This window comes from Ammospiza caudacuta, chromosome 3 (assembly GCF_027887145.1).
Source record: "Ammospiza caudacuta isolate bAmmCau1 chromosome 3, bAmmCau1.pri, whole genome shotgun sequence".
Taxonomy (NCBI): domain Eukaryota; kingdom Metazoa; phylum Chordata; class Aves; order Passeriformes; family Passerellidae; genus Ammospiza; species Ammospiza caudacuta.
In genome coordinates, this window is record NC_080595.1 from 35,416,799 (window position 1) to 35,429,493 (window position 12,695).

At 38.9% G+C, this 12,695-nt stretch overlaps 1 protein-coding gene across 1 annotated transcript in view; it reads right to left on the reverse strand.

Moving 5' to 3' along the window:
- Positions 1-917: 917 nt before the first annotated feature.
- PLD5 (phospholipase D family member 5) overlaps positions 918-12,695 on the reverse strand; it is a 166,469-nt gene continuing 154,691 nt past the window's right edge. Inside the window, exons 6-10 of the mRNA XM_058802304.1 lie at positions 11,245-11,442; positions 7,929-8,068; positions 6,001-6,166; positions 2,434-2,548; positions 918-1,187 (exon numbers count right to left, since the gene is read on the reverse strand). Coding sequence (XP_058658287.1) covers positions 952-1,187; positions 2,434-2,548; positions 6,001-6,166; positions 7,929-8,068; positions 11,245-11,442 — 855 coding nt within the window. The 3' untranslated portion in view covers positions 918-951. The remainder of the gene's footprint in view (positions 1,188-2,433; positions 2,549-6,000; positions 6,167-7,928; positions 8,069-11,244; positions 11,443-12,695) is intronic.

Here is a 12,695-nt window from a genome sequence, read left to right on the forward strand (position 1 = left end):
AATTATTGCATGATTTTGCACCCTTGGCCTTTCTAAAAAGCAGTATTTGATTTTGAGATGTGCATTGGCTTAGTAATGAGTCATCATGTATCTGCTGACTCACACATGATAAATCTTTAATGTGTGGAAGAAATTTTCTTCAGATTACAAAAACATGAAAAAAAATCAGTTCTAGGTTTTAGCTATTAACCCAGAGATTTTCACTGTTAGGTGAAATGCATGTAATTGGAAATAACTGTTCTGTTGAAAGGAATCCACAGTACTTTGATAAAAAATCTGAGAGGCTTTAGGGAATATGACAAACTTCATGAGGCCAACTCCAACCCCTCAAAAATTTCTCATACTGTTAGGAGATTAAAGAATTACCAGTTCTGTAACTCCAATGTATTTTAAGGCTAGTTAGAAGACATGGAATAGTGATACTCAAAGTAAATGCTCAAAACCAGTAAGTATTTTTATGACAGGGTAGTTATTTGAAGGGAATTATTTATATGGGTGAAACTTTGCTAACTCCTTTACATTTTCTATTACAGTACACCTACCATCTATCTGTAAGTCAATAATAACTGATCTTAGAATGCCATTTCATAGCTTGAATCTTCATTTTGCCCCAAGGTTTGCTCTAGCCAGGTTGGCAATTGGGGAAAATCCTAAAACAGAAACATTGACACATGCTGATAAATTCAAATGTGGAACATTAAAATTTACATGGAAGCGGAAATGACATTCAGTGTCAGAAATAACAAATTTGAAAGTCTTAAATAATCCATATAGAGAATATAGGTTAGACAGATTTAATATAAGTGTGCTTTTTCCTAAAAACACCCCCCCAAACCAAACTTCTTTTTTTTTTTTTTTGCTTTTTCTTTAAGTCTTTTGTCTGTAAATATGAAAGAAGGCTACACCCCAACATAATTCTTCGTTGCCATACTAAACGGTAAAATAGTCTTTCTAATTCACATTGCTCATGGAAGTCTTATTTGAAGTTCCTTTATTGAGTTTGTGGTTAAAGCAGTTTGGGATTTTTGTTGGTTGTAAACTTTTGGCATAATGTGAATACCAGTCCCTTTCAAAAACCGCCTTGAGTTGCTTAATGATGCTTGTGCTGTTCCCCGCGTCTGCTTGGTTGATAACAAGGCCAGCTCCGGCATTCTGCGTAAAAGCATTTCCTACCCAATCAAAATTACCTGCAAGCAAAGGCAGGAATAAACAGTGAGTTTCTAACATTAAAAAAAGAGCCAAATAAAAATCCAATCTCCCTAAGGGCAACCCAGAATGAAACACTACCATTTTCCCCAGTGCAGAGATGGAAAAAAAGCTCCGATACATACCATGCGTAGTGAAGATTGTTTCTGGAAGTTTTAACAGTTCTAAGTCTTCAGAAGTGAAAACAGGTTCTTCTATTTACTCAAAACTAATTTGCTCTTCTTTTTACATCTATTACATTATTACTGCATTTACTTTCCTTACTGGCCTTTTCAGTGCTAAAAATGAATATTTTTTTTTCCTGTACAAACAATTCAGAGTTCCAAACCAGTAGATATTTTACAACTTACCTGTTGACAGATACTATTTGAGGAAAGAAAAATCGATTTTACTGGTTTATGCCAGTTATTACAATCTTTGTGGAAATCTAAAGTAACAAATAAGCACTTTGAATCCTGGGGATAGCAGGGCAAAAAGGTTAATTGGACTAATGGAAAACAGGTAAATCAAGTGCTTCAGCTCCTTTTTTTTATTGCAGTAAAACTGTAAGTATTTTAAATTATACACTTAAAACACATGCAGAATTTTGGACAAACAAGGCTGTTACTTCAGCAGGAAACATTAAGAATTTTAAAGTTATCAGGGATGGTAAATTGAAACCTCATCACGAGGGACAATTTTTGCTGTGCTTTCAAGTAAAAAAAACCAAACAACGTTTTGTGAGGTGCCACACAGCACTTTTACTTAAATACACTTTTAACCCAAAATACCAGTTAGATACATACCTAATGTTAGGAGGGTGTCTGAAATACCATTATAGTAAATGGAGTAAGGCTTTGGATGATGAGGATGAAGAGCATCTGTACAGTATTTGTCAAGATTGACCATAGCTTTAGTAATAACATGGGAAAAGGAGAACACTCCACCTTCATTGGATTGCAGAACAAGAGAATGTGCTAATAATTATGCCTGCTTCATAAATTGTGTTATATTTGTGTTTTCAGTCTGTTTTAATATACTGAAAGCAGAATGTTGGTCTTGAGAAACTGATTCAGAGGGGAAAACGGTTTTAAATGAGCAAAGTCTCAAAGTTCAGTCACCAGCCAGGTTCCCAAAGAAATTAACTATTATCTTCACTTAAGGAACATATCAGCTGTAGATTGCTCATCTACAAAAGGTTGTTATTTCAGGATACAAGCTAGAATTTCTTGAGATGTGATTACTTACCAATATAGGCAGCTCCATCAGTCACCATGTATTTGTTACGATTCAATTTGGGAAGGGAAGTGTTCTTCTGTTCTTTAAGGAAGCAGGCACTCTCTTCCTCAAGGTCAAAGAATTTCTGCCATAAAATAGAAGGAAGCACAGGTTAATGAGAATTGCTCCATAAGAGACAGAAAAAATACAGTCTGTTCTCTAATCTTTATTGAAAATTAGTTGGTATTACAGAAGAGCCTTGAGTGTTTATTGCCAAGCATTAACTTTAATAAAATGCTGCACATTGTATTTCTAATTCAATTCTCATAGTTTGTGATACTCCTGCCTTGGCATTCTGAACTATACAAAGTATATGGCTACTGCATGCTAAAAGCAATACAGTGCCAGGTGGAAAAGGCTATAAAATGAAAAAAAAACCCCAACATCTTTCTGTTCTCCATAGTGAGAGCCAGGAACTTTTCTTTAACTCATGTCCTCATTTTTCAAGGGACACTGGGGTTTGAAGTCTGCTTCAGGATTGGGATCAGCAGACACAACAACAGCTGAATTAATACCTCTGCAATCACACATTGTATAGTTTCCAACAGGAAACTTAGCATTTCAGAAATTTAGAAGCTTCTTGGGATTGAATTTGGTATAAAAGATCAAATTTTCTAGGCAACAGGAGGAAAATGTTTTACCCTGGAGAGTGAAGTATGAGCAAGACTTATTTATTTGCTTATTTATTTATAATTTTAGAGAGATATGCCCTCCTCATCTGATCAGTAACAGACAAAAATGAGCAAGAATACACCTGCACAACTCAAAAATAGATTAATGTAGACAATCAAGAATAACTTAGCTGTAGATAGATGTTCCTTGCCACTCCTTTGTGTTTTCCAGTTGTCTAGAGACAGTTTTGTTCTAGGTCATAACTTCTGCAGGCCCTTTCAAAGCACTCACCTTTCTCTGCCAGCACTGCACCCAACAGAGCTGGCCCCTTCCTGCTGCTCATTTCAGAGTTGGAGCAGGCATTTGTGCACACAAGAGTCATTTACAGGGTAAAGTAGACAAAACTTAAGGAATACAGGAATTAAGGTCCCAAGAAGCACAATGGTGAGCTCTTCGCCTTGAGTCTGCCCTTTCTGATTCAAGCTTTAATTTCATGAGCACATGAACAGAGCATAGGACAGAGCTCCCTGCTTCAGCAGCAGTTTGATATGCAGGTTACTGCTTGCCCTTTGGCTGTGTGCTTAGAGCCTTTAGTTAGTCCTCAAACAAAGCTTTCTAGGTGCAGGTTCTTCCAGTGATCATGTTCTTCAGAGTACTTGTATTGAGTTTGCGTTCTCAAAACAGTTTCAGTTGAAAACAGTAATTATTAATGCCTCTGTGAATGGGATTTGGAGATGCTGAAAATGCCAGGTGTAACAGGGTTGCAGTGCCCTAACTCTATACTTGCAGTAAGGCAATACCAAAACTTGCATTATCCTGGTCAGAAACCAGGAGGAGATTCCCATCCAACAGAGAAATTACATCTGCATCTCCTTCTCTGCGATGACCATTGGCAAACCAGTGCACCCTGCAGCAGCAGCCAGGCATTGGCACTCACTGCAAACTTTCAAGCCAAACTGGTCTTTCCACAGGAATAAGAAAAAAAAACCCAAAAAAACAATCAAGGCAAGGCCTATCACAAGGATCAAGAGGTAAATAAAAAAAAAAAGAAGTTACTGAGTATGCTTTGTAAGATCTCCAAAAGAACAGGACAACAGGGGGATAGGAGGTCATGTAGTGCAGGTGTTTGTGGCATTTTGGTCAGAACCATACAGAGGTATTGTGACAGCCTAGCAATTTAAGTGTAATTTCAATCAGAATTTGTAACAGGTTTCTCTTAAAATTGCAGTGGTTTTATATATAAACACACAATACATTTCTGGAAGACGGTATTTTTTTTACTGAGGTTAGTTTATGTTTTCTCACCGCCAAAGCAGAACTAAGAGGGAAAAGGAATGTTTTCAATAGTTAAAAGTTAGTTTTTTACTTTTTTAACCTATTCTTTCTCCTCTGTACACACACATAGTTTTGTTTCACTTTGATCCTGGCTATAACAGATGAATACAGAAGAAATGCAGCTTTAAAAAGCAGTTGCTCATCTGACATGCATTTTTAATTAAAAGAGTATTGAGATGGAGCCTATGGTACAGTTTTCAGCCAAAATCAAATTGACATCAGCAAAGTCTGACCCTTGGGCTATTACAAATACCAAGGTTTATTTAAGACAGTGGTTCCATTTCCCAGACTGGGAAATGTGATGCACAGCACAGAGGTAACTGACTTAGTGTTGTATCTTTACAACTCTCTACAGCTGATTTTTTACTGAAAGTTGGTTTTGTCTTTTCTAATTGCAGAGATTCTAGCTGGACTATTCACCTAGAACAGATGTTGAGGAGTAGTTTTTTTCCTTTTATCATTTAGTTCTTGACAAGATAAATTCTGTACAAAAGATTTTACCTGCTGTAAATGGATGGCAATGAATATACGTATTAGGTACCACTTGCAAAAAAAATTTTGAATATGTAAATAGAATTTTGATGATAAATGTGGAAAAAGCTAGAACTTACTTAAAATTGAAGTGGCTTAAACAGAGTCAGCTATGTATGGGTTTTTTTGACTTAAACCCACACTTTAGGCTGCTTTTTTGCTGAGGAAATTTATAATAACAACATACATTATAACAAAAAGCTCTATTTATAGATATGCATAATGCACTTATTGTGTGTATAAGAAATAGTACTTCTTTTTAGAATTGTTGTCAATTTTCAAAAAGCCAGAAGGATTTACGGGATTATTAATTTAGGAAATCAACATAATCCAGCTGATTATTTAGAACTGTTATCTGAAAAACACAAAACAAAACAAAAAAAACCTCACAAATCCCTCCACCAGGATCCAAGGTGGCTGATTTCCAGTGTACCTCAATTTCATAAAAGTGAAGTGTGTCACACTGGAAGTAGCAATTACCATACATTCTGTTTTCTAATGCATTTGTATGGTTTTTCTCACTTTCCTTTCTCACTTTTCTCACTGTACTGCATGTCTAATGTGGCCCCAGAGTGGCGTTTCTGGTCTTCACAGTTTTCATTTTGTAGTCTGTATTTAATGTAAAATCTTCATTTTTTTTTCCTGTACTTTTCACTTGAATGAAGAAAAAGTAGATGCTTACACAGCTTAACAGTAAGGTTACGAGAATGCAGATTAAATCACATTTTTGTGCTGTCAGATTGACTCTTATCTCACAGTATAAACATGACCAGTGGCTACAGCTCACTCTGTGGATTTTGCTGTGAGACACCACATGTGGTGTTTTGCACGGGCTGTCCACCACACTGACTGTCTTTTGGCACCAATGTATTTTTCTGACTTAATTTTGAATTCTGTTACTACTAGCAGTAAATTATGTTCAATATTTTACATTTCCTGATATTTAATTGAATTTAAAGATAGCAGAAAAAAATCTCAGTTGTTATATTTTCTTGATTCTTTTTTTTTGGGCGGGGTGGGGAATATATTCTATTTTAAAGCAATATGGATTATACTTACAACTTTCAAACTACAGCTTGGAACTTCAGTGCAAATAGCTTTCAGAGATGAAACAAAGTTAAAAGTAAGGGGATCTGTGTCTCTTGAGAAACTGATGAGAAGTCGTACTTTAATACTTCGTAAAACCAATGCTTCTCTTATCTTCCCATCTAAATACGGCCAGTACCTGTGGAGAAAGAAGATAACATTTGCAGAGAACTTTAAAAACTTTAAAACATTTGGGAGAGCCGCAGGCAGAGGGCGCTGCTGGCCAGCCCAGACACGGCCACCCAGGATCTCCCTGATTTCCCTGGGTCAGGGACCGGGGACACCGCTTCTCTCCCTGGCTGGCATCCCTTGTTTAACCCCTCCGCACTGGGACAGCGCAGGCTGGGGGCTGGAATGCCCTCTGTCATCTCTCCTTGGGAAACAGAGCTGCTGTGCACGGTGCCTGCGTGCTTCAGGAGCAGCAGATGAGATGGGTTGCTTAAGGAGGATGCTATGTGATGAGGATTGCAGGAATTCTGCCAGGAATGGGATGGTGGCTTCCATGGTGCTATCCTCACAATTGGCATTTAGCTCTGTATTCCTGATATTTGGTGGGAGCAGGTCAGGGCAGGGAAAATTAAGCAAAGGAAAATGCATGTTTTCTACAGTCCAGTAGCATCAAAACACCTGGGCTAATGAAATCCGAGCTCTACCATGCCAGAAAATAACTTAGAAGCACGAACTGGGAACTGGCAAGGCAGATAAGCTGGGGCAGTGCCTCAAACACAAAGCCGTGATGAAGGAAAAACGTTGAAGAATTCACACTGGTGGCTTTCCTGGATGCCCCTAATCCAGTAGAGAAAATAAAGTAAGGAGGAGCACAGGAGATAACATACAACACTGCAGTGGTTCTCCATACTAAGATGCTTTCCAACATAAAGGAGAAGTAGGAGAGATACATATAGTGAGACTGAGGTTCCTACAGCACTGCCCATGATTCTTTCCCTGTGATGGAGGCTGTACCTAATGAGTTTATTGAAAAAGCTCTCTCATAGACTTAGAGCAGTTTATGCTTGGTATCAGTAATATGATAATTATTTTTTGAAAAATTTGAACAGAACAGCTCTAAATAGAAAAGACTACATAACCACATGCTTAGTTTGGTTTAACTGTGTTCAAATAAAATGCATAGATGGAATAGCAGGCTTTGCTAGATCCTAAATTCACTGTGAGCATTATCAAGAGTAGGAGGGACCAGTGGATATTTGCCTCCTGAGCAGGATAGTTTTGATGCACTCTGGCTCTAGTGTTGGGCCCATGAATGCTTTTTAATGGTCCATACAAACTGGCTGTTCAAAAATTATGTGGTTTTGTTTGTTTTAGCACCTCTCAGGTAACCAAACTGTGATATCGTTCACATGTAATCTATTCTGAACTGGGAATTTTCATTTATATGTGCATGCCAGTAAGATAATGACATTTCCCACACTGTATACAAGTCACCACACATTATTTCTCTCCTAACACACACACACACACACACACACACACACACACACACACACACATTATGTCATGTTGAATATCTGCATGATACTCATAATATGCCCATAGTTGTGGTCTCAGAATAGTCAATGTAATAGTGTAAGAAATAGGATTTGTGTATAAGCAGACTGTTATATTCCTGGGTCCTAGTCACGTGCAGATAGTCAGACTAGACAATTTTTGATCTCCTTCAACAGGCAGATCCAAAGCTTAGGACCCAGAACTGGAAATGTCCTCTTAGGTCCCAATTCTGCTCCCATTCAAGTCAATGGCAGGACTCTCACTGATTTCAATAAGAGCAGAATTGGGCCCCAAGAAAAGGTGCACAGTAGTAACTAACCTCCTGTGGGTTCATTTTCCCCAGCAGACCCCCCTGGCATTATGGTAACCAGCTGGCCCTGGGCCTGGACACTCACCGTTTGGCGTTGGTGTCGATGACAATGGGCAAGTAGTCCATGACAGCAATGTACACAAACTGCTTGGCATCATCAATAACACTGTAGATAGCTTCGATATCCAGGACTCTGTCCTTGGGGCAGAAGAGTTTAGGTGAGTTCTGTGAAAGGAAAAGTTCAAATATGGTATTAAAAATGATTTATTTTCTCTCCCCCTCAGTCTTCTTGAGATGAAAAGTAGTATCCGTTATTTTAGCAGAGATTATTAACTAATACCTTCAGCTGTCCTGCTAGAATACTCAAAGCTACAAAGGCAAGTTACTTGCTTACTTGGCCCTCAAAAGCTTCATCATTTAGGTGTAACTGTGGTTAAAATGCAAAAGACACAGACTTCAAAACATCCACTGTCATGAAACAAGCTGTAATTGAAGTTACATTTCAGAGAACTTTATTCTAAAGAGCCCCAGGACTGGTTTCTATTAGATGGAGTGTTCATATGTTCTTGCCACATGAGCCTGATCCTTCACTTGTGAGCAGGAATTGTTTTCTGTCAGTTGCAGGGAGATGCTGCAGTTTTGGAAGAAACTTATCTTTAAAACAAAGCTTCAGGTAGTGAATTTCCCAGTACAGAGCTGGTACAAGCCCAGATTGCAGCTGTTCTGCCTTCTGTCTGGGGCTGAAGGCAAGGTGAAACCCGTGGAAATTGCTCATCTGTGTCAGACGTGCCCAGGACTTTCTACTCTGCTGCACAAGCAGGGAGAGTAAAGTGAACCCCCCTTTCAAGCTGCTTGCAGGCAACAACTTCATTCCTGGGACAGAGGCTGTCAAAGGCACTTTAACCCAGCTGCCACTGTATCACCTCTCACCTACTTGCTTGGGTTGCAGCTGGCATCCAGATGGGCATCTTTCCTTTAGGGAAAGATCCCAGGGGTTTATTAGTCTTCCTTAATTTCAGTACACTGCCTGTCGCAGTGGTTTCTTATTACTGACTGATGTTCTTAAGGATTTACTACAACTAAGTACAGAAAAGACTAGAAAATTAACCGTAGCAAGATTTCAAGACCAATATTCCAGATCCATTCCTGAACACTGAAAAACCAAAACCTCTTATACTTTATCAGCCAGTCTGAAAGATGAGTTTGTTGCTAAGCAACACTAAGCTATGATTCCCAAGTATAACAAAAAATCCAATGACTGTGTATGGCGCTTGTTTTATATAGCACAAACATTGAAGTAAGTTTTCAAAAAATTAATTTCAACTCAAGAAAAAAGTGTAAAGTGATTTAAATATGGTTAAAATATTAAATATAACTTATTTCAATTATCTGGAACTTTTTGGAGGTTATTGCTCTGAGAAGTTATTCTTAACACTTGTATTATTTTCTTGAACTTTAAAGTTACAGAACAGTTGAAAAAAGAAATTGTCATGCAGTTGTCTTCTTCAGATGCATTCAATACAAATATTTATATACATCTGAAAGTGAAAGACTTCCTGAAGATAATTAGGAGAAAAATCTCAGTAAAAACTCTCACTGTAGCACTGTGCTTTGGGACATTCCACTTGTTACTCTGTGGCACAGCTGATCCCTGCCCCACAGCCATGGACTGGCTTAGGAATGGTCTCCATGTTGTGTAGCACTTGCTGTTCTGATCAAGCACCCACTTGTTCCTCCTCTTCACCTACCAGGAACAGGCCTGTATTCTGGCTGAGAACAGCACCTTTCCATGCCCCTGCTCAGGGTGTGCTGTCCTGAACCCACAGGGAGGCAGCAGCCTGTTTCTGCCCCAGGCAGGACTGCCACAGCATCAAGGGAACTGCCTGGCTCCTGGGAACCTCCTTCTGATCATTAGCTCAGGAACACACAGCAGCATTAACACTCGGTCCACCAAGTCAGTCCCAAGCAACTCCAGGGCTGCACTTGAGAGGGGCACGTCAGCCCAAGTGGCTGTGGATACAAATTCAGTTAGTTCTTGGAGTTGGACTTCAGTGATCTGAGCTTCTGGGTACCACTGAGTCCTTCCTTTTGTTTTCTAAAGTGAAGTGCCAAGAGCAGAGGCTTCCATGCCAACAGGAAAGGAAAAAATCATAGAGGAAGGGAACACTCTGCAAACTGAAAAAAAAGGTGGAGTCTCTCTCCATCTGCCTTTGTCTAGGATCCCAGATTCCTTAAACTGAGCCTTAACCAGCTTTCAATTCTGTGTTCACTTCCAGGATCAACTTTCAGCAGGATTTCTCAATTTCTGAAAGATTTCTTAGAAAGGAGTAGCATTTAATTTCACAGTGCATTAGCAAACTGTCCAAAATTCTGTCTCTCATGTAAGCTAGTCCTTAAGATTCTCCAGAATCAATGGAAGTGTCCATTTTTTCAGACCACTATTAATTGTGGCTGTCTTAGGCACTTCCACATTTTCACTCCAAAATAGTTCTCTGTCTGTCCACTGATTGTAAGAGTAGAAACAATCTTGGAGAGCAGAACATTGCCTGGTGCCCAGAAGGGGAACCCTGCCCTGTATAACAACCCATCTGCACTGTCTGATGTCCGTGGCCGTACAGCTTAATAGTGGGCTATGTGTGTTGTGCTATTTTAGACACAATATGGCTATAAAGCAATGGTGGTTTTGCCCTTGTTTTATAGAGAATGGAAAATTACTCTCAGCAACTTTGTTTATATTCCTAATTTTGAAAGGGTGGTTTACACTCATGTAATTCACCCCGAAATTAATGACACTCCACATCTTCCATCATCTCTATCTCACTGGGTACTTTTTTCCAGTTTTGCTACATCACTGATGAGATGGAGGACTCCATTTCTTTCCATTAAAAATACAGGCACAGACAGTGCTTCCATGGGGATAACTGCTTAGATTTTAGAAGTTTTAAAATGTCATTTAAAAATAATGCTGAAGTAGATGATCTTGTACAGAAGTATGAATGCTTTGCAATAGGGTGAATCCTTATAAATTACATTGATAAAAATGCAAGCTCTGCTTATTCTGTATAATTTTCTACATCTGATTCATGGTTCATTTACTCCCAAGTCATTCACATTCTACCTATTAGTATAAATAAAAGAATTTAATTTGAAGGGTCTCTGTATCGTTTTCTGAAGACAACGAGAAAAGTGCTGAACATTGCAGAGAAAGGGAAATTGAATAATGCTCAAATGAAATCCTGAAGTATCTAAAGTCCTGACAAACTCCATGTCATAGAAACCAGAATTGAAAAAAAAAAAAGAAGTGATATTTTTAATTTCCAGGTCTTTCAAAGATCTTGTGGGTTAAGTACACTTCTTCCCTACACTGCCCCCCAACCCCTGGAACTCATTCCAGAACTTACCGACACAAAAGCTTCCGATTTTGTCTCGTTCAGCTGCAGCGTCAGTTTATTTTGAGTATCGTACACTCCATAGAGTCTCTTAGACCAACTTGGAGGTACTTTATTCTTATACCTTAATGAGCTGTACAGGGCAAATATCCTTTGTAAATCCAGGACCAGGCAGCTGCAGTTGTATACGATGACGCCAAGTTCCTTCATCTGTGAAATTAAAAGCTGGATCATTAGTGATGTTTTCGCTGATGGATCTGAAGTATACAGCAAAAACACAAAAACCCCACCTTGGGTACGCCAGCTTTCTGGGTGCCAGTTTCTTCACATGTTAAAAGGGAGATAATGATACTTTTTGCTGATAATGATACTTTTCTCTTACAGAAAGTACTCTGTAAGCATCAACATTCTCACATATAAATTATGAGGAAAAATAGTCCAAGTAAATACAGACAGCAGAGTACAATTAAATTCTTTAGCCTTCAACAGGCACAGTCCCACTTCTCATTTAGGTAAAGGCATGTCTCTTGATCATCATAAATCTTGTTTTGGCAGAGATTTCATTAATTGTACACTCCTAGAACCTAAGCTGCTGACAGAATTTTATGCTGAATTTTAGTCTGGTTTTTGTAACCAAAGTGTAACCACATGCTCACTCTCCTCCCTTCCTTTAGAACAGCTCAAGAAAGGAGTGGTGTGGGCCTGGATGCCATTGACCTCTCACTACCTGTATTTAATAGTACTTCAGCCATCTTCTAAAACAAAGCAAGAAGAAAATCTGCATGTATCTGTGGGAAAACCATATGCAGGACAAATATTTAAAAGATCCATGCTGGTTTTCTGCAGGTAAACTCTCTTGGTAGCATGCCTGTGGAGTCTGCCTGGCATGAAGAAGAAAATAAGGGTAATATGAACTCTCCAGCATGCTTACCCTTTCAATCCAAAATACTCCCACTGATGTTATTCCCTTAGATGAGATCTCCACAGTTACACAGACTACTTTCTGGTAAAAGCATATCTTTCTGTAAAGCCTGTGGGAACTCTGAACCCCTGATGATATCTCAGAGCTTGTTCCAGTGCAATTCTCCCTGACTGCAGATGAGAAACACTCTGCAGGAGTCGGCAGAGGGAAAGTGAAGGATAGAACTGAACCTTGACTCTTTCTGTGGTGGGTGAACACAATACTCCAGTGAGAAGGAAATTCTATGGGTGACACATTCTTCATGTCCCTGACCTGGAAATACCACATCCCTAAGGATACACAACACTGAGCTATCTCGTTCCGAAATATTGCCAAATAGTTGTAATCACAGGAACAATACCTAATCTTATTGCTATCTAAATCAGAATATTTCTGCAAGTTTCTTTAATCAGTCAGCCTGCACAACTTGAAATTTGCAGAGAGTTGGAAAACCAGACATACCGTACTGCAGTCTTTCATTTCTGGATAAGCCAGTAAATTA